We start from the raw sequence: 26,735 nt of genomic DNA, 5'->3' as shown, positions 1-26,735 counted from the left end.
GATCACCTGTCACTGAACATCATTTACAATATTTTACTTTATTCTATTTTAGACACATATTGCTAATTTATTATAACACACACGACTGTCTGAGCTATGTATTTTTCAGCGTTTAAAAAGCTTAGTACATTAGAATTAAGGAGTTAGGTTTATATCTATATATAAAAGAAGAAAAAAAGACACGTATATAAAAGCTAAAAATGTTGAAGGATATTTACACATCTTTCATTTTAGGTAGTTACCCCGATCATGTACTACCAGTTGTATACTGCCAATTATATATATATATAAAAAAAAAAAAAAAAAAAAAAAAAAAAAAAAGAAAAAATAGGGGAAGGGAAGGAGAAAATAAAACTTAACTACGCGTACAATAATGTAAAAAGATATGAAATTGAACCTATAGAAAAATGTGACACAGCTCCGACGTTTCTCTCTCTCTTTTTCATTTAATAATTTTACTTGTCTCGTTCCACAGATCCTCTTGGTCCTCTAGCCTTCCACTCTGACGTAATATTTTTTTTTTTTTCTCTTTTTAGGAGGGGAAAGGATTTGAAGGAACGCGTTGTCCTCTCTTTCGTAATACTTCGATAGAAAACCAGTACAAAACCGACACAAATGAATTCAGACTTTCTACGGGGTCAAATCTACGTGCAACTCACGATAGAAGTCGTCAAAATATTTTCATTACAGTATTCATCGTATTACGAGCTGCGGTGCTTATTCCAGTAGTCACGAAAACTTCATCTGAAAAGCACGTTAGCTTCGTTACATAGCGATTGGAGAAATCGTATTGCGTAGAACTAAAAAGAGGCAAAAATCCGAGGGCGTGATTGTTTCTTTCGTGAAAGAAACGAGAATTTTGTTCGAAAAGGAGAACTACGAAGCATCGTAATCGAAGACTGGCATAAATTTCACTGGTATCGTTCATACGGTAATTTTCATTGAGCAAACCCTCGATAAGTCGAATTGATAATGGCAGTTACGTTGCATCCGTCTCTATCGTCGCAATACCATGAAAAATTGTAATACCGTTTATATATCGTTTACCGTGTTAGTCTCTCCGTGCCTCCGTTTTCATTTAAAACCGACCTCGGTTGTTTACAGGTTTTGACATCGTCGACGCTGTAGGTCGTCGTGTGTTAGGAAGATTACACGTCAACGGTTTAGGGCTATGAGAAACAATAAAGTCAGAAAAGAAAGATCGTTGCTTCGCTTAAGAATTCAGGAATTGTTTGGATACGAGCAAAATTAAGAAAATATTAGGATATTTTGCGTGGATTTTTTACTTGGAAGGTCGTGAATACGGGGCGTTGCGGTAGCGCGAGCTTGAGCCCGATGTCGTTGTCGTCTTGTACGATTTCCATGCGCGGCTCGATGATTCCTCTGCGAATTTCATGGAGTGATTCATTTGCATTATTTTTATTGGATTAGTGCACCACGACGATATAAATGTATATAAGATATTAATCGGATGTTTCCTTATCTATACACTACGCGAAGCGAGAGCGTTATGTTATTTAAAACATGTTTAAAGAAAATTGTTGCGTACGAGCTGATTGAAAAGTTCAGCTACTATCACACGTTGTTATGTGAAGCCATTCCGTGTCTATTTAGTATTGCATATTATAAGGAAATCTTTAAATACCATTTGGAAAAGATATAACTTGTTTTTAAATAGACGATCAAAGTTATTTTCAATTAGTATTGCCGATATTTTTATTCAGATATTATTTTGTACGAGAAAGAAGGAAATTTGTATTTTTTATCGTGAGTACGAAATTGTTACAGATCGTACGAGAAGTTACAAGAGTTAATCGTTATAACTACAGACCACGTTATTAACGTTTTATGTGTCCTGGCAGTATTTAAATTTCTATTTAGAGCTTTGACTATTAACACCTGTTAAGCTAATTTTATTAAGTACCTCGTACTTTCACATTTTTTAATATTAACAATTTTTTATACAGTTCAATGCAAAATATTTATTTTTATGAATAGTATTTCAGTGAAAATTTGTCTACGTATAATTTAAGGATTAAATTATTTTAATCTCACTGCAATTATGTTAATTATCTATATATCACACATGCGCATGTTTATAATAATTTGTTTAAATATGTATTAAATTTTTATGCTAGAAAAAAAAAGGAAAAAGAAAAAAGAAAGGGACAGTAACGATGTGAAATACGAGAAATATGTTACCTGGATATTCTGATGTTTCATAGTAATCGTGCGAAGAGTGTGGGACAGCATCGTCATCGTACTCGTAAGTTGTGTACCTCGAGGAAGGATACATATCATCTCTAAATGATGTACAAAAGTACAATACACATTAAGGAGCTACATTATTCCAAACTTAAGTGCTTTTTACACATTCCAAAGAAAAATATGGAACTTGAAAAATACAATGAAAAAAAAAAAAGAAATTATAATAAATATAAAATAATAACAAATGATGATTATTATAGAAGAGGAAATAAGTAGAACTTTAATGTGTAGAAAAAAAAATTTCAAAAATCACAATACTGTAAAGTATTAGCGTGAAGACTACTGTACCACGATTCATAATGTCTTCCTCATTTTCATCTTTGATACTATTAAACTTATTGTATATTTATGTAGTATTGAAGATACAAAATTGCACTCTTGAATAAACATTTTGTTTCAAATGTCAATTAATTATCAAGATAAGATAAACAGTACACCATGTAAAGAGTGCACCGAATAAACATAAAATTCTTACAAATAGTATCAGTTGGTTTTCACAATATTACATAGAAATAGTGGGAAAGAAAGTCACAGTCACGTCAATAAGAGGTAGAAAGATATTATAAGAGGAAGATTTGTTGCTCCTAATGGTACTAATTTTGCAGTGGATCTAATTATGATATGTGAGAGACTAAAATTATATTAAATAAAAAATACGTCTCTGTGTTAAATATTATAAATGTTAACACTATGTATACTTAAGTAAAGGAATAGTTAAATAGATGATGAATTATGATTTTATGTGGTACATATTATTGAAACTGCTACAGAAAGTAACACGACATAACTATAATTTTTTAAAATAAAATTTTGTATGTTATAAGTATACATAGTTTAGAATATATTGTTCTATATTAGTTCTATATTATTCTATACTAGAAATATTTGTCACTTGCTACCACTACGGATACTCGATATTTTGTATTATCGATTCATATATCAGAAGAAAAATAATAAAAGATGCAACTGAGGATGTAAATGTAGAACATTCAAATAAATTGAAAAGTCTAAAATCATTGTTAATCAATATATAAACAACTGATTCTCTCTGATAAAAATGTTAATTATACTTACCCTGATGCTGACGTATAATGCCGATCTCCGTATCGGCTGCTACTGCTCGTCGATGTGTGATAATCATAATCATGATGTGATCCGACACGATTACTTGGAGGTGGAGTAGCAGTCTCGTAACTATACGAATAATTTTATCAATATAAAACAATATCTATTTATGCATATTTCATCATAAACTTACCCATAACTTTGATCCATCGCAACTCTTGCACGATCTAAAATGGAAAAGACTTTACTCTTTGCTGACACAGGACGTGATATTGGTCCTCGGCTAGAAGGCGGTGGAAGTATCGCCGCTGAAATGGAAAAGTCTAAGAACTAACTAAATATCTAGAAATTTGAAACAAATCATTTTACTATAAAGTAATACTAAAAACAACAATAAAATTTTATAATACATTAGTAAAAGCATATTATAATATTAGGATGTCCAAAAGTTCACGTAAGAAGAAATTTGGATAGGAAGCACATCTAATTTTTAATTACATCTAGTTTCTAATTAAAAATTGTAAATATTGCTCAACAATGAAGACGTGTTGTTCCTTCGTGTAGCGCTCCATTTCTAATAACCCTGAACTGTTAGCTGTCACGCTGTCTTTTTCTTTGTTGGCAACACTTTACCGCACAAATGGCGAAAAATTCAAATCTTGCATGAATTTTGAGACAGCCTTTAACAGCCTATTTTAATACTTCAAATACTTCATAATTAAATTGTCGATAATTAAAATATATGGCCAACCTCGTGAAGATCGCGGCATTGTCGGTCTGGCAGTAGGTCTTAGTATTCCACCACCACCCGGTACACCTCTAACTGAGGGCCTCCTGTCGTCTCCACTTGTTGGATCATCGGTCATACTCATTTCCATTTCACGCATTTGTTCTTGGCGTATGTTATCGTTATTATCCGGAATGAGGTATTTCCGAACTTCAGCCAATGCAAACGCAATACGAGCATAAGCCTCTGCCGGAGGTGCAAGCGCTGTTATTTCAACATGAAGATCGTCCGAAAGATGCGCATACTTTGGATCCAAAGACATGCGACACTCCTCTTCCTACAAATAAGTGTATGAAGAATTCTATGCTAATGATTTACATTAACAAAAATCTGAAGTATAAAAGTGTCCACCACATTTTTCTTAATATAAATTATGGATCCTATGATGAATATAAGAAGATTAAAAATTACAAACAAGTAAAGAAATATACCATATGAATATAAAAAAATTTAATGCAATAAAAATTTAAAAATTCAACAATTTTTTATACAATATTACCTTTTGACGATCTTTCATGGATCCTCTGCCTAATACTGCCATTTTACACATAGTTTCTTCTTGTAAACGTTTCATAGAATTACCTTTCGGTCCCAATAATTTTCCAACAAAGTTGAACTTTAAATAATTTTAATGTAGATTTTTATTCTCTATTCATCTAAATTAAGACCATTGATATATAATACAATATAATTACCTTTGGGTGCTCTCGAACAGGTACCAATACTTTAACCGAAACACGAATTGGTTTTTCACGATAAATATCAACATATTTTGGATCTCTTACAGGTTTACCAATAGCTTGAGTTTTTTGAATTTCTATATTGTAACAAAAATTACAAGTACATACCTTGTAATTTAATTACATATGTTAATACATAATACATAACAAATAATTAATACATAATCGAATAATAAATTTTTCAATACATACTTAAAATTGCATATTTATATAGATACAAAAAAAAATTTCTCTCCATATATTTAAACGGTATAAAAATATGTACAAAAACACATAATGGTTATAAAAAATTGTTTTTCAAAAAAAATAAAAATATAAGAATTATAATTATAAAATATAAAAGCTTGATTAATATTGGAACTAGCTGATGTATAATGAGGTTTATTGTGCCTCTCTACATAGTATTGTCAATTTTATTATATGAAACAATTAGTGACACGTACCTTTTTAACTTGATTATCTTACAGAGCCAGTAAGATATTACTGATAATAACATGTTATAAACTATTTAAAAAACTAAAAGAAACTAAACAATAAGTTACCAACTATTTTTCATTTATTGGATAGTCTAACCTTAAACATCAATCTTTAAATTTATTCAGTTCGACTTGAAAAAAGTAAAAAGAAAAAAGAAAATTTTAAAGTAAACGACTATATTGGTAGTCTGTGAAAATAAATACATAAACAACAGAAGGAACAATACATTAAAATCAATAAGGATAGGTAAAAAACAATGAATGCCGACAATAGTACTGCAGTAATATTTACCTTGATCGATCAGTCTAGTTGCAATAGGCCATTTTTGTGAATCCAATTCAACTTTTTCTTGCAATAGCTCCCGGACGTATTCCCCGGCCTTATCAACTTGATGTTCCTTTTCATCACGATCCTTCTCTGACGATGTTCTTACCTTCGAATCGGCATTATCTTCCCTTTGATATTTGTATTCACCATTACTTGGTCGCTCGCTCATGATTACCACGGATATATCCAATACTTTGAATAATATTAAACGTAAAAATAATAATGCCGTTAATTAAACAATTAAACGAAGTAAACGGGATCATTCACATACAACGCGTCTATGGAGCAGAGTTGCAATGGCCGAACGCTGACTCTTCCGCTTCCAGCTACTTCCAGCTAACTTTAAGGCGCATATTCATATACGACTCGTTTTCTGATCTCCTTAAAAAAAATTTTATATTTATTTTTAAGGAATCAATAGTGTATCATAATGTTGAATGTTTTTAGAAATCGTAGAATACCTACATTTATCTTATCATTCATTAGAATGTCTCTGCAGGAAAATAAAAAGGATAAAAATTTATTATAAACAAATACAGAAATCAATATGTAATTATATAATATATACTTTCCCTTTATTAAAAATAAATAATATTAACAATTAGGAATCAACAAATAATACATTTTGCTTATTTCTTTAATCAATAACTATATTTAGGAGTAAATAAGATTATTTGTGAAATTATTAATAGATAATTTTATTATAGGATAACTTCATATTTAGAAAACAATTATATCATTTTTTTTATATATCAAATAAAAAAAAAATCATAATATTAATCAATGTATGAATATACGTACTTATTCTGTATTTGTATTGTATTGTATATGATGGCGAAAATATCGAAAACATCGTAACCTCGCAATATATTAATTTTGTATTTATTTTGCATTTCGTTTATTGATTATGCATAAAAGTTATAAAGTGAGGTAAATGAATAATTTACAAAATGAGTCACATCATAGTAATACGAAGCTATAAGCCAGGCGATGAAATTAATTGTAAAGAATTAGTGAAGACAGGTGTGATGTCTTCTTTAAGTTCAACGTTTTTTGGAATTGTGCTTAAAGAATTAACTTTTCAATTAATGATATTGTTTGCTGCTGTAATGTTTATCTTTTTTGGATTACCTTTAACAGTTTGCATTTTAGTTATTCCTCTTGTCATTTTTCTTGTGTATGTTGGAACTTACATAGGTTTCACTGCGAAAGCTATGGAAGTTAATGAAGAAGTTTCAAATATACCAAGGTAAAGTTTCTTTATATTTATTTGTTTTCCGTCATAATATTAAAATGTCAACATAAAAAATAAAAGCAAACACTTGAAAAATACTTAAAATGAGAGTGATATAAAAACTTCTTCATTTATTGTAACAGGATTTATATGTCCAATGCTTTTTCATGCTTTTGGGTTGCTGAAGCATTTGAACCTTATCTAATGACACATGATCCAAAGAATATACATTATACCATAATGACAGAACAGCAGTTCCGTGATTCCAATATTGATATTTCATCTCAGGTTAAGAAGATTGTAGGAACTGTTGCCTTATGTAAAAGCTATAGATTAGATAAAGGTGCATGGATCAAAAGATTATATGTACACGAGCAATATAGAAGAAAAGGAATAGCTTCGTGCCTTATAAATGTTGCTGTTGAATTTGCTATTGCTGAAGGATATGGTTGTGCCAATATTGTTGCCTCAGAATATACAGAAGGTGGAAGAGAACTGTGTTTTAAAAAAGGTTTTGAGCTACAACACATGTACCATAAACCAATTTTGGGTTCACTTATAACTATATTGATGTATGAATTAACATACCAAATTAAACCTGGTGAAGATGATTTTATGCCTACAGTTTATACTAGATCTATGCTTAATAAATAAAAGTTTTCTTCTATATTGAAACAAACTTTTAGAAATACATATAAGTCTGAATTTAGATCTTTATCTTCCTAAAAAAATGATCTAAAGGTTGTATTTATAGTTTATTCTACCAAAATATTTACATTTACATAAAGTTACATATAATGAAAATATATTTTCATTAAAAAATTTGTTATACAAGTCAGCATTTAACATGTTATTTGGCATGACATTAATGTTATGTATATTAACGTGTGTAATGATGTTGTGCATAAAAAAATATATATTTTTCACTTTTTCATATATTCCCAATATATTTGAAGTTCTTTGTCTTCCCAATGTTTCTCTGTTATTTTACATAAATACCTGAAATAAAAAAAGCATTATGTTATACGTATTCTTACATTTCATGAAAAGTTCTAGTTTCTATTTTTGAATTTCTGGCTTTTGTGTACAAGTACAGTGAAATTATTTTATGTATTACTATTTAACCATTCCATTATTGTTATGAGATCAAATAATTTGTTAAATAAGAGCTCTCTATTTTAGTTATTGGTAACTCACCAAATTCATATTAACTTGAAGTATGATATGAAAGTCTGGAGACTTATATACCATAAAAATATGCAGATAGTATGCAATCCTATGTCAGATCAAAGATTTTAAAAGTCTTTGATAACTGGAACTATTGGCATATAGAACACAATGTTTATTTTTTTAAATAGTTAGGTTTAGAATTCGTAAAATATTATAGCCTACACTAAATTTTTTGTTAATTCATATGGTGATCATATGATGATAGGGTAAGAGAAATATTTCTTTCAATTATTTTGTGAAGTATTAATAATTAAAATTTTTATATTTGAGATAGTAAACATCTAAGTTTATGTACCTTACTCTATCTGTAGAATAAATCACCACTTAAGAAACAATATTAATCAATTTGCATGCAATTTTACCATGCAAAATATATTTAAAAAACATTTTACTAGTACTATATATTACTATTAGTGCAACAAAAGTATTAGTTTTGTACATAGAATATTCATTCCTAAAAAGTATAGATAGAACATATAATGGACCTTTTGTACTTTTAGAGAGGTGTCCTACATTATATTAAAAAATATAAAATAATGGTAAAGAATTTTTTTCTTTTACATACTTTTCTTGAATTTCTCCGAGTAAAATTTTCTCTTTCTCTGTAATGCCATTTTTAATTACATCAAGATTCATATTCAGTTCTTTTATATTTTGAATTCCAACTAAATATGTAGCAATATCTTTGCACTGCATAGAATACCATAATGCTAATTTAGCTAATTCGATATCATGATCCTGCAAGTATAAGTTATATTGCAACTGAAATATTTCTGAAAGATAAACGTACATTGCATGAAAGTTTAAAGCATATATACCTTACAACATGCAGCAGCATCTGCACATATTTTCTTTGTTTGTTCTGAACTGGGATGCCAATCCGGTGGACCCTTATTAGTTAAAAGACCCATACATGGTGCAGAGGCATTAATTATACCAATATTATGTTTCTAAACAATTAGTATGTTTGTTTTAAACTCTCAAGAAATATTACTTTTATGATTGTGAACACATAATAATTTACGACGAAATTCTACCTTGAAGAATGGAATATATTCAAGCAAAGTATTATCGATTAACGTATATCTTGTATAACTCAATATGCATGAAATATTAATGTTACTTTTCTCGATACATTCCTTTAAGATGGACACCGGGTATCCGGTAATACCAATGTACTTTGCTTTGCCGTCCGCAACTTGTTTTGATAATTCCGGTAAGGTTTGTGTAATTACTATGTCTAGATTCGGAGCAAATTCGATATCATGAACCTAAATAAAAATTTATTAATTAATAAATAAAACAAATGATAAAAAAAGCTTGATATACTTACTTGTATAACGTCCACGTAATTCAAACCTAAAAGTTTTAAACTCTTGGTAAAGCTACTTCTAGTCTTCTCTTTCGAGAAATTGAACATATTTTCATAATTTAATTCATATCGTCCGACTTTTGTAGCTATATAGTACGCTTTGCGTGGAATACCTTGCAGGGCCTAAAATTAAAATTTAAATATAAAATTAATTAAACAAAAATACATTTCTAATGCAGAAATTACTATGTATACGTATGTATATGCATAAAAATATGTAGAGTTACTTTTCCAATGACAAGTTCAGAGTGTCCTTGACCGTACCATGGCGCGGTATCAATGTAATTAATTCCCTGTTTTATTCCGTGTCGTATCGCTTCAATTGCTTTATCTTCATCGTATGTTCTGTTGTCGTACCAAAAAATAAAAATACGAAGTTATCATAATTATAAGTGTTATAAAGAATTTAAAAAATGTATTCTTTTTATTAAATTTCATTATAAATATTCAAATTCATATTGCCTTTATCGTACAGTATTTTAAATAAAAAGTAATTTCTAACCCATAATGGACGCCAAGCGGTCCGCCACCAAACGATAATTTACTGACCATTAATCCGGTTTTACCGAGAGGTCTATATTCCATTTTTTTCACGGCTTCCAAGTCATGAAAACCCTCGACATATGTAGCTGGTAACATTTTTCTATATACCAGCAATGAAATTAATTAATTATACAAACAGTGCTGTACATCACGAAAAATATTTCACTTATGATATATTAAAAAATTAATTAACACGTGGAAATAGTAACTTGTATATCATTGTGGTTCTAATTGCATTTAACTACAAGTAATAAATAATACATCTATATCCGTACGCATATGATCGGAATTGAGAATAAGTTATTTCATTAAAAATATTTCACATTTCGATTTTATATTAACAATTTGATTAAATTCAATTTTATTTTTCTTTTATTATACATTTTTTGTAAGAAAATTGAGAACAAAGTCTCATAAAAATAGAGAAAATGTTTAAATTTGTATTAAATATTAAAGCAATTTTGTTTGCGATTTAAATATAGTTTGTGCTATCAGCAAGAAATTATAGCGCAAAAATCAAATTAGTGACAATCACATATATATTACATATCATAATTAAAAGTATTTGTATCTTGTAAGTTTAACTTTTTATATTCGTCATGAAAAAAAAATTCGATATTTTTAATCTATAAATAACATTGTAATAAACACATTGTTCATATACGTGGTTAACATGATTATATTTCACTTATATTTTTGGCATTCAAGGACCAACGTAGTTGAATAAATAATACACTGAAGTGTCTTAAAAGATAGATCAAGATAACACTGATATTTTTTTTTTGATAATACGCATTTGAACATACTGCGAATAACAACAATTACAAACAACATACGAATAACAGTATTATACTAACAATGTTATACTATACTAACAAATTGAACATACACAAGGAACTACATATTACACGATCGGGATTGGTAATTAGGAATTACGTACATATTTTGTTACAGCGTGCAATTGTAATTTACTTATTAAATTTACATAGAAAGAAATGAAAATTATTTTGTCAATTCGCGTTCGAAGAAATTTTAAGAATGAAAAAATCTTCTGTTCAGCAATTCACAAATCAAATAGTTTACACTACGATGATAAAAATAAGACTGACAGGGAATGGAAAACTAGCAAGTTGTTTCCGATAATAAAGGATCCAGTAGTGCCATCTTTTCAAGTGAGCGGCATTTGAATATTACATCTGCAGTACTAACCTAGAAGAGGTATAAGATCGTGTCCGCTTGAAAACGTAGGGACATATACATTTTCTAGGTTATTACATTACCGATAACCGGTAAATCAAAGTTGGCGCCTTCCCTTCATTTCCAGTGGAGCTAAATTCAGTATGGCCGTCGTGTTGAAACTTCGAACATGTGTTGTGAAATAGTTCTCGAGTTAATCTTATTTCTCAAGAGAAAATATCCTTCGTCGCTATGAGTTTTATCCTAAACGAGGTAAGATATCTTCTATTCTTTCTAATGCGAGATTTTTTCCGAACGTATGCCTATGCGAAAGTGGAAGAAGTTGTTTAAACTTTTGCATCGTATATTGCGTCATTAGCACGCATGTAAACGCAACGACATAATAAACCGTATCCAAATGGACGAACTTGTTACTCTAAAAGCCAGTGAATTGCGTCGCCGGGAGAAGTAACGAAGGGAATTCCGGGATTTTTATGCGAACTACTAAATAATAAAATTAGTACGCTGTTAACAGTACGCCGTGCACCGGCGGTTAAAGCTAATTTAATGATTTTCGTTATTGGCTCGAGCATCGTAAAGCTATCGGAGCCCATCTGTTGCCCACGTAGATTTTAATATCGCTCCACTCATTTGCGCCGCCTGAATCGAACCGGATCGCCAGGCTTCGTTTCCAACGCCATTTTAACGTTTTCAATTCTCGGTCGATTTGTTTATAACTCTTTCGCCATCGTCGAATGGTTCTCATCAATTTATCGCATTCTGTAGTTTTCGACAGTTTGTTCAATTTCGAAAGTTTTTAAGTAGTGGAAGCGGGGGGAATTATCGAGTGGCATTAAATTAAATTTCATATCAGCCTGCAGGCAGGTAATGCGAAAATTATTATTCCCAATGTTTGCAAGGTTTAATTAATCTTCCGTATGGCTCGAATTACGGTTTAATTTTAAACTTTTTAATGATATCCGTACAATACGGATATAGGTGTCATTTCTGTTCCATTCTCCATTCGAAACGTTATACCGCTGAATTATTTTTTCGTTTTTAACACGTAACCCAAACCTAACCTCTTTGTTTCCCACGCGTAACCTTCGTACAGTACGATAATCGGGTTCCGAAAGTACGCCACGTTGCGCGAAATCGTTCGTAACTTTTTATACACGCGAATCATGCTACTCTAACGGCGTTAGAGCGAATATCGTCGATTCTTTAGCGGTGTTCGAGCGGAAACGCGTAATTTGTTACGATATTTAAATTCTTTTCTCGAATTCAAACGCCGGTTCGAATAATACGCCGATAAATCGTATTTCCGAGTTTACACAATCTCGAGCAAACTACCTTCTCTTCGTTAAACGAATAATAACATTATCCTAGCGAATAACGGGCCTTTTCTCCGCAAATTCCGTCACTTTTTCGCGCGTTCTCACGGTATCGAATAGCAGGCGATAGAAACAGCATAGTGATCGCGTGGGGATCGACAGGGTAAGGAGCAGGAGTGAATCAAAGGGTACAATTAAAGTCACCATTAAAGCGACATCGTCAGGCGCGATCCTTTACGAACGACGCCCACGATACTCGTGGCTGTGTTCCACTTTCAACGGCAACGTTTTGCCGTGTTCGAGAGGAAGTTGGAGGTAGTACATCAAGTCACCGGGTTGTTCAATAATTCCGCTGGGTATCGCAAAGGAACAATGAGACGAGTATTGGCCTTTCGTCGTGTCGTTGCTAGCTTTTCCACCCGCCCGTTCATCCCTCTCTTCCTCTCTCTTTCTCTCTCTCACTCATACTCACACTCCGCACCCGTAACCCATCGAGCTGGTCCTTTCCTCGAAGGAGAGGAAAGAGAGGAAAGAGAGGAAAGAGAGGAACGGAGGAGAGAGGGGAGGAGGGGAGGGAGAAAGGCAAGTGACACCGGCTCGTTTATTAATAAACGAAAAAAGAGGAGGATAAAGGGGGTTGCCGGCAGACTAAGGGGCGGTGTTAGGGGATGAGAACGGCGCGGCGGCGGAGTAGAGGCCGGGATGAAAAGGAACGAAGTGGGTAGGGCGGCGCGTGACGCGGGGTTTAAGGAAGCCGCCGAATATATACGCGCGCCGATCGTTCGCCGCCGCTTTAACAATTCGCGACGCGTCCGCGTTAACAGCGTTACGACAACAAGCTCGAGTTGTAGAAACTTATAACGAGAAAATAATGAACCCGGTTCACCGAGTCTGCTTGGAATGCGAGCCCCGGTGTACACCCACCCCCTCGCAAGTAGCTGTCCCGGCCCTCTCACTCGTTTCACCGTTTCCCGGTTTAACCACCTTTTCGATTTTCCACCGCTTTTCTTCCTCCATCCCCCTCCAACGTCCCTTCTATCCTCCTCTATCCCGTCCCGGTTCTATTCTAATTTTACTCTTCGTTCCCATCGCACGATCCACCTCTGTCGTTCGCTTTCTTCGCTTCATATTTTCGTTTTACCGATCACCTACACCTGTTCTGTTTCTTTTTCCCTCCTCGCTACCTACCCTACCACCTCCCTCCCAATCCTTCTGACCTCTTCGCCGCCTTCCTTCTTTTTTCTTCCCGATTTCCCTCGCAGGAAAGGAATATTTGAATGTCGAGGATTGCACGAGGGAAGAAAGCAAGCCGGGGAAAAGAAAACGGGACACGGTACTCCGGGAACCCGAGAACGGCGCTTGTATTGAACGGGAGAGGACGAATCGAGCGTGGAATTTCGTCGTGGAATCTGCAGCCCCGAACGAAGCGAAGACAGAAAAGACTGATGTCCTGTATCCTGTCCTCGAGCGTCCTCCCCGGGCGATCGAAGGAGGACGAGGACGGCGAAAAAAGGGAAGCAAGGAGGAGGATGCCGTTGGTATCCGGAATGGATTACGGAATCGGATGGAATAGCGGACCGGAAAGTCCTCCTTGTCTATTCTAGCGCGACACCTCATCATTCCGCCACGTTCGCCGAGGTATCCTTCGACGTACACCGTGTTTCGATCTTTCCCCGAGGCGTGTACGGTGATTTAAGTCACTGTTTACGTTTTCCTGTATTTCGCAGCCCTCCTTCCGGCCAAGGATCGCATGGGAATTCGTATTCGCCTCCGATCTGCTTCCTATATCTCCCATACGTAAATCCATCCCAGTATTAGATCAAACATCGTCAGGTTATCGAAAATCGAAGAAGAATGATCGAATTCCGCTGCGTAGCGAGTGTAATGCAGTTATCCTCGAGGGTACTCGAATTCCCAATATATTCTGGCTTCGGATTTTTCAATTAGAAAATTTTCTCCCAAAATTTCCCACGCAAACCGTCGAATCCTGACTCATGGTCGCAGACGCGTACTCGTCCCCGTGAATTCTCGTCCTCGAGAAATTCTTCCGATTCGAAATATTCGTATAATTCGTAAATCGAACCGACGTTCAATTTTTCGATTATTCGAGCTACGAGTTTTGCCGATGAAAAGAAAGGAGGATAAATGGCGATCGAACTTTGATTGGACGTAATGACGCTGTTTACTTTGCGACATTCCCGTGTATTTCGGATCGATTACGCATACGACGCATATTGTTAGGCGGGACAACGAGAAAGTACGATGATAACTGAAACGCGAGATCAGATGTATCTGGCGATATGCGCAAAAGCGAAATGCTTGCCATTGGATTAGCATACTATCATTTAAACAGACATTCCGGATGCGTCATCCGGCCGTCATTAGTAGCGCTCATTGAAGGTCCATTGAAAGCTGGATCCAGTCCTACAGACTAATTACAGTCCGGCGTATACGGTATCGAAAGCAGTCACGGATCTATAAAAGGGCTGCAAAACACGTACTATCTCGCGGCACCTACGTATGCGTTTGGCATTGTGCACGTTAATGAAACCGAACATTCTACTTTTACGTCGGCTTACGATTCGATTCTCGTAATTTCACCCTACGTTTGTTTATTTCTTGCGGCTAAATTTAGCCCCGAGTTTCGGTTGGTCCTCGTTCGCCAAGAAATCTGTGCATTTTCACACAAAATTCGGGAAATTTCACCCGATTCCCATCTTCGTCCGAATTTTCGTTAATTATACTATTTTATAATGGCTTTTGACTCGTGCGACGATTGGAATAGATTTGGATGTCAATGATTTTTATTTACTCGTTGAATTGGTTGGATCAGGATGAGCTACGATATATTCGTTACTTATTTGCTACGCTTTCGATGGTTGCTGTCACGAATTGTTCGATAAAATTTAAAAATAATAATGCAAAGACAGGTGATTAAAAGGACGTAATAACGACGAGATGGTTGATAAGGTTTCACGTGACGGACATTTATTATTTTCATAAAACACGACGAGACGAGGGTTTTTCGATGAAATTTTTGACGTATCTGCTCACCGGACGAGAAGGTGAAAGATAATGCCTCCCAGATCAATGATGGTGACATCGAGGTCGAGTGTTTTTATTCCATTACTTGGGCAACGCCGTCTTCCTAACCACTTACTTAACCTACAACCTTCATCCTCGTCTACCCTACGTCGAGGTATGACGCTCTTCGACAACTCAAATATTATCCGCCGTTCAATTCCCTCTTCCTTGTCACCTGAAAACGGCCCTGCCTTAATACGTCGTTTAAAATGTAGATACAAAGCTTCGGGTCTAATTCATCGCAACAGGGCCTCATCGTACAGTGTCATTCCTCTTCCTCCACTTTGATTCACCTTGTCAAATCAAATTTTCGAATAAAATTAAAAATTACCCAATAATATTTTCTATAATTACTCGTACTTTACAATTCGGTGGAAGCTTCCGCGTTAAAAATCGCACCCCATCGCGTTATTTCGTTTCTTCTTATGAAATATAACATTTCTTAAAGATCCCTATAAATTTTAATTTACGATATAAGTATAAAACATTCGCGGAGATAATCAAAATAGTACGCAAGAGAAAATAGCGGAGAAAGTGGAAAGAGGGTGAATGTTGGGGAAATTCGCAGCGGGTAATTCGAAGAGAAAGTGAAATTCCGTTCGACTTAACGCGTGCGGAAAAATTAAAGGGGGTTTACGTCAGTCACGTTTCAAATCTGCGCGTCAGCTGTTTTAAGTCTTTAAAATATCACCGTGCTAGGGGTTGATAAATGGAAAGGAGGAACGTAAGGGGGAGGGAGAAAGTGACACGAGAAATACATCCGACAACGAAGAGAAATACGACCGATCCATTGGAAAAAACGCATTATGCTGGTCGGTCTCGTTATAGGGGTTGTAAATAAAAACTTCGCTGCTCGTATCTGCATTTCAACCACACCCTGGGCCATTTGCATCTCATTTCGAACGTTATATCAGTTTCATTAACGAAGTGGAACAGTGGATTGCTATTCCATCGATTACACGCGTTACGGTTCCCTTTATATATATATATATACATTTTGTATTAAAAGTGAAATTTATCTTAACGAACAGATACTCTTTGTCGGTTTGCCAATAATTCCGATCTCGCACCCACGTCGAGCAGAGATTAATCGCGATCGAAGATCCATTGTAAATGGAATCGAAAATAATATTTTCCTCTCCGTGCCAGAGATAATCACGAATATTATTTCGCCTGGAATATTTATTCACCGAATCGAGTTATTCGTCTTTTCATCTTACGTAGAATTTCGGAATAAATAGCGAAACCCTGACCTTTCTTTCCGCAACGGTCCCGCGGGCAGAGGAAATACACGCTCAGCTGTAATTTACACGTGTAATGGATGTGTCGGAATCTGCACACTTGCCAAAAACCGAGCGCCCTTCAGAGGTGCGATTCTCCCTTAATATTTTCCTGCTTCCCAGTCGTGTTGGGACCAACGAATCTATTCAACTTTCCTCGTTTTACGTACTCGAATTACCACAGGAAAATTGGAACAACGCTATATTTAACGAACATTAAACGATGAAAATTAATTTTAAAACGATTAGGTATTTTCCACTTCCTTCTTTCACGTCGCATAGCGAAACGAGATATTACTCGCGCCACATTGGCAAAGAGAAAAGTACTAAATTATGGTTCTAAAATTATTGAAATTCTTGCAGGAACCGGGAGTGCATAGTGAAACTCGGTGCTTTGGCCCGTTAACCGTAACAAAGTCCATTAGAAGAAGCGGACCGATGGTCAACGGGCATCGGGATTACAGGGGGTGCTCGATCGCGGAGAAGGGTTCTCGGTTCGTCTCGGGGAAGAGGCTTGGCGTGAAGTGGCACGATCAGATGCGGCGAGAAGAGGAGAGGAGCTGGGAGAAGCGGAGCGGGCGAAAACGGGGAAGGAAGAAGGGCAGAGAAGCCGCGAGGACTCGCCGACGCGGAGGGGTGCAGGTAGTTGCACGTGGAGGCGGAGCGACGCCGCGCGTCGTGTCTAGCAAGCGACGCCGAGCGTCCTGCCCCCAAAGCGTCGGGTGGGGAGCCGTGGCGAACGCAGTTCTCGACGGATCGCCGAGAAGGTGTAACGGTGTTATCCTTGCTAGCTGCGAGTAGCGGCTCCGCGTACGTAAGGCCACGTGATCGACTTAGCCTCGCCGGCTTCCGGTAGCCCTCGCGACCGCTTCTTTCTCGTCGATCCTCCATCGTCGCGTCGCGTCGACAGTGTCGCGTCTCGTTTGGTATAGTCTTCGGTTGCTCGCGTCCGAGCGCGGAAGGATGATCGATTTGGAACGCGACGTGGAACCTCGAGAAAGCATGGTCGATCGTTGACCCCTCGGTGGTCGTCGCGAGGTTAGAGCATGATTCGCATTCTCGATAGAGTTCCTTCCTGGTTCTGTTGTCGTGGAATGTGAGTGGTGTTTTGATCCGTGGAAGAGATAGAGGTCAAGAGCGCGCGTAGATCGCTCGGTCCGTTGGGGAAGTAGTTTGTGTATAGATCGCGCAAGGGTACGACGTGTCTGACTTGGTTCGGTCTTCGCGTACGGCACGCGAACTTGGACATGCCAGAGAAACGCAGTTAACCGGACACGTGATTCTTGTGTGATACAACGTGGACGGGGTCGTGCAGTGTTTAAAGCGTGTTCAAGGTGCCTGGAACGGAGGGATAAGAATGCCATCGCTGCAGGGGTAGAGGCGTTGCACGGATCCGGGATTTTCGAGGCCGAGGAGCGCTTAGATAAGGTGAGTGCAAAGTTTTCTAACCTAGTTCATTTTCCTCCCGAACAATCAGGATGTTGCATTGATCGATCGGCTCTTCGGACACTTTGGACATCTTTGAATGACGGAATATGTAACAACGGAGACGAGAAGATTATGGATTAGATAGGACAAACTTTGTGTAGCGAATATCGTTAACTGGCTATTACGCCTTCGTGTAGATTAATATTTAAAAGCGGGTCGAGAAATATCAAATTTCGTTCTTGCTTTTATACTTTGTCACGATCAAACCAAGGTCGAGTAAATTTATAAATTAAATATTGGAAATTAAATCTCGTAACAGGTAAATATTACGAGACGTATGTCGGTATGTCAATTTTGTTGTAATTTTAATTTATTGACAAAGATGACATTACTGATTAGGACAAACGTAGATATAGAAATAGGAAAAATTGCTCGTGACGCAAATGTTTTAAACGCCCACGAAACGTCGTTAAGCTACTTACATCGCGTACATGGTCGTGGCACAGGTTCTCTTTCGTATCACGGTAATGCACCCGTTCTAATATTTAAAACCACTTAAAGCGAATTAAATAGACGAAACAAGAGAATAATGAGAATTTTACGGAATCATTTTCCGAGCGATTAACTTTCCACAATGGAGGAACTTTAATCGCGGAAAGTTTCCACGTTTTCTTCCCAAATGGAACACGTTCAAAACAGAAATGCTCGAAGATCGCAAACTTCGATTGTTTATTTTCTTCTTTTCCTCTCTTTCTCTCTCTCTCTTTTCCCTTCTCCCCTCGCAGAAACGAAACGTTGGTTCGTAGTTGATGGCCAGTGGTGTAGCATCCGTTTATTCCTGTTTTTTTTTTTTCTCCTTGCTACCTTTTGCTCCTCCCTCTCTTTCTCTCCCGCTATATTTGCTAGTTCATGCTACTTGAACAAAAGTCACTGTCGCGGTCCATGGAAGTGGATGGATTACTCGGTGTTTCTGCATTGATTCTTCTTCTCCATAGCCTTAATTGAGGTTCTAAATCTGGACAAGCGCTTTTACACTTCCTTTTGTGACAGTACTTTGTTGCCGCGTACCAACGAACCCGTTTCTTTCCTCTCCACGAAATTACGCCGTGTAATCTTTTCCTTTTATGGTTTTTACTGCGCACTAAAAGCTTTTTTGTTTTCTTCTTTTTAATTGCGTCGCCGTGCAGGTATAGCCAGTACTGGGTTGCTGTTCAAAGTTTCGCGGGTACAAGCAAAATGAAACGGAAGGACGTAGTTAAACACGCCGGTTTGTCAGGGTTGCAGATACTCCCTTGGTCGTTTACTATTCCTAGCTGATTTACCGTTCGCGTTTTTAGGGGTGGTTTATAATAGCTTCGTGTTAAAGCACACGCGAAGCCCGTATTTTATTTGATTTCCTTTCGTTTCGCGCATTTTATGTCAACCTTTTGCAACGGAAGCTTCGTTAGGATCGAGATGTCGTAGAATCGAGAGACGTTTCGTTGATTTAATTCAACGAGATAGAAACATTTCGAATCGACGAATTCTTGCGAAAGAGGTGCTTAACGGTTGCTGAATTTCCTCCGTGGAGCACCATAAAGCAATTGAATCCGTGGAACGATATCGAATCTTTATATGCAAACTGTATCGGTTGCAACACGCGTTGGCGTATCGTTCGTCACGGGATATCGTTACAGAAATTGAAACTAACTAATATCGATACAATTTTATCGATACACGATCGTAAACTTTAAATTTCGAAGCTATGTACCGGAACAGGTACCTGCTATCGGCCCGGCTAGCTTCCCCCTTTGTTTCTAAATCACGGGCTTTAAAGCGGAAAAAGTGCGGAAGTTTTCGAGCAGTTTGCACACCGGCGATTAATTAAGATTCATAATTACTCGGATACATTTACACATCGGGCCAAGTAAAATATTACAGTTTCCTTAATTCCAGACTTTTCTTCCGTTTGATGCATAAATATTTAGTAAACCCGATTTATCCTATCAATCGGTATATCATCTTACACACCGAACAGCTCAAAAATAGATAAATAATCCGATTTAATATAAAGCAAACGAAACGTCGATAAATTCCAACTGTTAAACGAATCCGAAAAACATCGTTCCAGCGGAGGGGAGATTTTTAATCGGAAATTTCGCAATGTTTACTGAAATAGAAGGTTGGAAAGTAACCGGAGACATTTACCGATCGGCCGGATAAATTTTTGCTGTAACAATTTTCTACTTACGCGTGGAAAGGAAATGCACGTGGGAAAGGTGAAAGAGTAAAAGATTCAGAGTTCCATTTGTATGCGGCTCACGTCTCAGTGGCACATAGTTTTCTGACCACGAAAGGCTATGCAAATATCCAATACACCGGGTCCAGGAGTTTCGCGCGTACAGGCTCGCGAAACTAGCACGGGGATCAGCGGGAGAACGTGAAAAGATACGTTCGCGTATAGAAAAGGGTGTAGTTTAAACGGGAGAACGGGTCAAGGCGGTGGCGGAGTCGGAGGAACGAGCAGAATGCGACTATTGGACAGGAAGGAGGTGAAAAAAGGAGGGTAGCGAGGCGAATCGTTTTAAACTACCATCCGCTTCACATTCCTGATTTCAGTTAAGGTGCTTTGTTTATTTCCTTTTTGGGTTTCGAGGAGCCGGCGTGCATTATACGGTCGCCGCTGCAGAATGCGATGCATCACGGATAAGGGTGGGAAAAGGGAGTCGGAAGACGACCGAGCCTCTGGACTACCTTGGTGACAGCCGAGTCTCGCCCTGTCTCTTATTTGCTTCTTTCCTCTCCATTACAAGTGCCGACGATCGCTTTAATCGCGCTTTTCAATTACCATTTGTTTGACGCCCCGAACACGGATTCGCGTGCATCGATAACCGTGGCTTTAATGAGAAACGAGTCGAGGGAAAAGTATAGGGTTACTCGGAGAGGCACGATTAGGCCTGTTGAAATGTGGCGAGTACGAAAGCTTTGGGGGTGGATTATGGTGTATTTTCGCTTAAATTCGGTCGATATGGGAATCGATGACCACTTACATAACTCGAACCAGGAGTCTCTTTGACTCGAAAGTTTCGTAGAGTTATTCGTATTCGAGGATATTGGGAATTTTTCTGACGACGGATGGATTTTTCTCCTGTTTTTATTTAATCGCGTTTTATTCGTTTTCTATGGCACGCGATCGATGAGGTATTTTAACGCTAGATAATTCTCCGTTTGCTCTATTTACGAGGTCGCTGGAGGGACAAAACGGAGGACACGTTATCGGCCGAAACGAGGATCGCTGGCCGGGGTAAAAATTTCGCTCGGTTTCGCGAAAACACGACGAAGAAGTCCCCTTTTCGTGATCGGCTGTACGGCAACAAAGGGCCAGCCGTGGGCTGATAGCGAGCGATACGGCATCGCTCCATTGTTTCTAAAGAGTTTTACGCGTCATGCATCGGGTTTGAAAGGCATAAAATTGATTTATGTTCACTTCGGGGAGCACATTGTGTTTTGCCCTTTTATAAAACTGGGATGCGGTAAATATGCGATACACGAGCGACGAGATTAAACAAAAACAGCGCGCAAAATAGCGAACATTTGTTACGGAATCAAAACGCGGACCGGACAATGTGTTTCATTATACGTGTAAACCGTAGCCAAATTAAGTAATCAATTTCGCTCGAATGATTAATATCTCTTGGCTTTTTAAAAGACTGTCACGGTTTGAAGCATAAATAATGCATTTCGCGGCATTCCCTGTTCTTCTAACTCGAGTTTAATGTTAATAACCCGAGCAGAGGGGTCGAACGGGCCCTGCTCGATAGAGGCCAGAAGGACATTAATTTACCTGGGAGGTCATTAAGGTCGTGATGAATGAAACGCATGCACTTCTCAGTGCCACGCGATTCTTGATGGAAAGGTAAAAATATTTCACCGTCGTCCCGGTCCGTCTGCTACTTTTTCGCTCGCCTCACCCTCTTCTTGCACGCTGTTCGCTCAGAGTGTCGGGAACGCGCCGGAATTAAATCACCTTTGAAGGTCCACGGCTAACTTCCTTCAGCTTATCGACGGCCACGCGAATCTTTCACCCTGGCGAATCTCCCAGGCAGAAAATTAATTTCCCCACGCGCGATTCCGTTTACGATTTCGTTTACGATTTCGTTCACGAACTCGATCGCGCGCCCGATGTTTGGCAATGTGCCCGCGATCTAACGCTCATTATCAATCGAATCCTCGCGATTTGCGGCCGTTCCGCCAGGCCTCGCGTCGCTTTTCCCGCTGAAACGATGCAACGCTGGCACGGGAGAGAGAAGGAGAGAGAGGGAGAGAGAGGGAGAGAGAGAAGAGGGTAGCGAAAGAGCTGAAAATCGTTTAGCACGCGATCCTCTCGTAATTCTGCACGCCAGTTTCGTGCCACGCTTTGTCTTCGTATCCACCTGACGCGTTACACGTGTTAGGTTGTTTCCACTCTCCTTTTCGGACAGTACTGTTATTATCATACTAGGGCTTAGCAACCTAATTGATCAGAGGATCGTTAGTGCAGGAGAAGGCTGGAAATTTACTCTTTCTTTCGTTCTTGCTCCTATTCTGGGGATATTTGTGGGGTTGAATGGAGGTCACTGGATAGATACGCGGTATATAGTATAGAGTGTTTGGAAACAGGGTACGAAATTAAAACGTCTCATTTTGTTTTGAACTATGTACGTGGTAATTATGAGCGCAGCGTGTTTAGGGTATAAGGTCACCGCCTGTGACAGTATCTTTTGTGTGGGTGTAGTGAAGAGTAAAACGTGTCCGAATATTTAGGATACGTGACTCACCGAGGGCAGGGCTGTGAGAAGTGCGTGAGAAACGCGTGATTGAGAAAGAGAGCATGAGTAGGAAAGAAGACAGAGTGCAAAGTTTAACCCTTTGCACTCGAGAGGAGCCTCTCAGTCGCCATTTAATCAGATTCTAAAGATGGATGTTAATTAATATATCGAATTTACAATTATTCAAAATAATTCTACCCCTTAATTTGCATACGATTTCTTATTTACCGTTTTAAAATTATCGTTAATTTTATGGTAGAAAGTCTTCCAATTACTATTTTCCTGTAACGAAAAGATCGACGAGCGCAAAGGGTTGAATAAGGGTGCCAGGGGGTGAAATAGAACAGTTCTTTGAACGATAGCAGGTGTGAGAGTTATTAGCGTTAGAATTAATTCAAGATAAATTATATATTTATTATTTACTGTCGTTTTGCTGCCACCCAACAATCTTACAGAGAAGAGCTTTTCTTCGCATTTCATTTGAAATGAAATATTTTATCATCGTTATTTTTCAAGCAGCTCGAGTAACTCTATCTTGTCCGTAGTTCAAATATCATTTTTAAATAATTTTTGATAAATACTACGATATTTTGTAAGTATTTTTACACGTTCTATGATCACTCTATCAGAATTCCTTCATCGTTCATCCTGTATCGCGCTACGAAATAAATTCGCCGATTAAATACTTAAAATCGGTGCGGAGCTATTTCGATGCAACGTTGGCGCGTTTCCACTCCTCTATGTTTCGCTTTTCCCTTTTGAGAGCAATTCAAATTTTTCCCGAAGAATACAACGTAATGAGCGCATTTAAGCACGAGAACCGGGCAATTTCTTGCTGTTTTGCGGAATTCCCCCGTAGAACGAGCGAGAAGCTTAAAAGCCGTGCCTTTCTTACAACGCAAGATACTCGTTAAAAGAATTTTCCGACTTTAAAGCTGGAAACTCGGTGAAACGTAGAAGCCTATGATGGAGGTGAAAACAGCGATGGATATCTCGCTGATGTCGGATGTATTTCGAGATATAGCGGGTGTACCGTTGGAAACTGCAGCTAAAGTGGTTTTTATCCAGCGGTGATTTTAATGACAAAACGCCGCGAATTATTCATGCAATGTTTTCCGTTGCGCTTTGTTACGCAAATTAAAGTTATATTCCCGAGACAAAGGAAAATTCGAGTTATAGGGGAGAGCACGAAACGCGGGCTGAACGAAGTAAATTTCTCTTCGCGACGCTTTCTCTACGTTTCGAACCAACGTCTTCGAAATTTCGCAGTCGCGATATTGCCCGAATTTCGCTCGGCAAATTATCCAAAAATAAAGTGACTTTCGCGCGCGGCCGAAGATGCGTCGCATTTAAATACGAGAACCTAGAAACCCGGCGCGAAATCGTAATTTCTAGCGAACACTCGTTTCGCACGTTCGGAAAATAATTGACGCGTGCTTCATTGAAAATAGGCGTGACTTAATTACGAAATAACTTTCCATCCCGGTGATCAGCGAACGTCGAAATATCGTTTCAACCCCCTTTGCATTTTCGAATTCCGCTGTTTGTTCGTCAAAATGAATATTCACGCGAGATCGAGCGAACGGGATTCCTCGAGGATGAACGACGAGGTGGACGTGTCTTAAAAATGATCGACGAGTGCTTCTAGATCCGACGAAACAAAGTACGAAATTGATCGTTATACTGTTTGGTAGGAAATCAACCGCGATATTTGCAAACTCGATTGCACGGGTACTATTCTAACGGGACAATTTTGAACGCGACGTCACGCACAAATGTGTGAACAGATGCATATGCATGTCCCAGGACAGAATCCTTTCCTATCCCATTGCTCGTGCTTCGCTGGGAATAGGCTTAAATTGATCCAGCTCTCTCGGAACGTATATCTGTTTCGTACGCGACGCTCCTGGTCGCCATTTTTTACCCAAGAAATTCCTAATAAACTTACCGCGAATAATCGCGAATTTAATCGCGTCGGGAAATTGTTTCGAAACGTAATTGGGCAGTGATGCGATTTGAAATCAGACGCGAATAAATTCCGGAACGGACCGAAACGTTATCGATTAAATTCGTTACATGTTGACCTTTGCTTGTTCGCTGCGTACCGATAGTAGTCAAATCGAGGATTGGTCGAGCGATTCCTTTAATTTCGAAAAGGAGGAAGGCAAGATGGACAAGCGAAAGTTAAAAGACTCGTTTTATTATTCAAGATCGATATCGTGCGAGTCACTTGAACAATTCGATATTAACACTTTCACTGTGTAAATCAGGGGGCCACGATAAAGTTTCCCTCATTCTTAGGATATAATGATGAATTATCAAACAGTATTGCAAAGAAAAAGAAATGGTGGAAATTATTAATGTTTTCTATCCAAAGTTCTCTATATATTTACGTTCTTTAAATATTCAAAACTTGGTTAGAATAAAGCAATTATAAATTTAAGAAATTAGTATTGTCGGACACTGGTGATCACCATGACTCCACTGAAGAGATAAGCGTCGAGCACTGATGATCATGGCACTCAACGTGTTAACTCTTTTTGGCACAGGATTTATAGATAATAAAATAGACCCATGTTGCATAGAAATTTTTATTAATAAAGGAATCGCATAGTATAAAAACATAAAACCAGGAAATTGTTGAATGTTGTCAACACGAGCGAATACATTTATAACATTTCTCGAAGGTATTAACAACTGCTTTACGTAAATAAGACGAAATACCTATGTGCATATAGTTATTGCAATACTTCGAGGTGGGATTAAAAATCTCCTACCATGCATCGAGAAGTTGGGACACTTTTGATCCCACCGTGTCCCAAAGAGTTAAACGTTTACATCGATCATCTCTTTGTCTCTTTAACGACAAATCGATCTCGAAAATCGATAGCGTTTAATCGCCGATCGACTCGAGATTCGCGTCACGTGCAGCTTGCATCGAAATGCACGCTATACGTGTAGATAATAAATAGCTCGTGGACTTTATGATTTTATCGCTGGGAAGATATAAATCTTCTGCGATACTCGCGATAATAATACCTCATCGAAATCGGAAATTTCGTTTGATACGAAAAATCTTTCGTCGATTCAAAAGATCGGATTTACGAGAAACGAAGGAGAAAACAATGGAGAAAGAGGGGATAAAATAGTCGAAATATAGAAATCGTGCAATGCAATAGGTACTTGCAGCGCGAGACAAAAATGTCTCTATTCCACGCAGCATCCCTCAGACGCGATCCCTAGAGTCGGTAGCAGCGTTTCACGATCGAAATTCGGTAGCGTTATTCGCCTACGAATTTCCGCCTGGTCTCTTGTTCGCCGTGGAAATATATCTATGTCGAAGACCGCAACCAGCTACCATCGAGGATGCAACTGCGCCGGCCCTTTTCACAGCGTCGGGCGGACTTTTCTGCATCGAAATTCATAGGTGGTGGTACGAGGGATCAGCGGAAAAGCGCATACACGAATCTCTGCTTTTGAGAACTGGTCTCCGACTATTTCGTCCGGCCAGCGAATTGACCTTCCTTCGAACTTCCACGTCCGCTCCATAGACGCGATAACATTGATGGACTGTACGTCAGGTAAACTTGTTATGGTTAAATT

At 37.8% G+C, this 26,735-nt stretch overlaps 3 protein-coding genes across 8 annotated transcripts; 1 reads left to right on the top strand and 2 right to left on the bottom strand.

Annotated features, from left to right (window-relative positions):
- Nucleotides 1-336: 336 nt before the first annotated feature.
- Nucleotides 337-5,991, bottom strand: LOC108546749 (KH domain-containing, RNA-binding, signal transduction-associated protein 3). 6 transcript variants are annotated; one of them, XM_017898984.1, is made up of 9 exons: nucleotides 5,936-5,991; nucleotides 5,629-5,856; nucleotides 4,816-4,937; nucleotides 4,620-4,736; nucleotides 4,085-4,397; nucleotides 3,527-3,656; nucleotides 3,343-3,462; nucleotides 2,203-2,303; nucleotides 1,283-1,383 (listed from the first exon to the last, which is right to left on the bottom strand). In XM_017898984.1, the coding sequence occupies exons 2-9, from the start codon at nucleotides 5,831-5,833 to the stop codon at nucleotides 1,283-1,285; spliced, it is 1,209 nt and encodes a 402-aa protein (XP_017754473.1). In that variant the 5' UTR covers nucleotides 5,834-5,856; nucleotides 5,936-5,991. The 6 variants fall into 6 exon arrangements, with proteins under 6 accessions (XP_017754482.1, XP_017754500.1, XP_017754517.1 ...); XM_017898993.1 differs by having other exon boundaries at nucleotides 337-1,383; nucleotides 5,629-5,978; XM_017899011.1 differs by having other exon boundaries at nucleotides 337-1,383; nucleotides 2,203-2,279; nucleotides 5,629-5,977.
- A 623-nt stretch (nucleotides 5,992-6,614) lies between these two features.
- On the top strand, nucleotides 6,615-7,552 carry LOC108546789 (probable N-acetyltransferase CML3). The gene is made up of 2 exons (XM_017899051.1): nucleotides 6,615-6,913; nucleotides 7,042-7,552. The coding sequence occupies exons 1-2, from the start codon at nucleotides 6,615-6,617 to the stop codon at nucleotides 7,550-7,552; spliced, it is 810 nt and encodes a 269-aa protein (XP_017754540.1).
- Nucleotides 7,553-7,812: 260 nt separating this feature from the next.
- Nucleotides 7,813-11,120, bottom strand: LOC108546782 (L-galactose dehydrogenase). Its single transcript, XM_017899039.1, has 8 exons — nucleotides 10,984-11,120; nucleotides 10,003-10,143; nucleotides 9,728-9,845; nucleotides 9,462-9,623; nucleotides 9,166-9,399; nucleotides 8,947-9,078; nucleotides 8,694-8,866; nucleotides 7,813-7,897 (listed from the first exon to the last, which is right to left on the bottom strand). The coding sequence occupies exons 2-8, from the start codon at nucleotides 10,137-10,139 to the stop codon at nucleotides 7,822-7,824; spliced, it is 1,032 nt and encodes a 343-aa protein (XP_017754528.1). The 5' UTR covers nucleotides 10,140-10,143; nucleotides 10,984-11,120; the 3' UTR covers nucleotides 7,813-7,821.
- Nucleotides 11,121-26,735: the final 15,615 nt, after the last annotated feature.

Source organism: Eufriesea mexicana, unplaced genomic scaffold, assembly GCF_001483705.2.
Source record: "Eufriesea mexicana isolate 0111107269 unplaced genomic scaffold, ASM148370v2 scaffold4744748102, whole genome shotgun sequence".
In the NCBI taxonomy this organism is placed as follows: Eukaryota; Metazoa; Arthropoda; class Insecta; order Hymenoptera; family Apidae; genus Eufriesea; species Eufriesea mexicana.
This window is presented reverse-complemented; position numbering and strand designations above follow the sequence as displayed.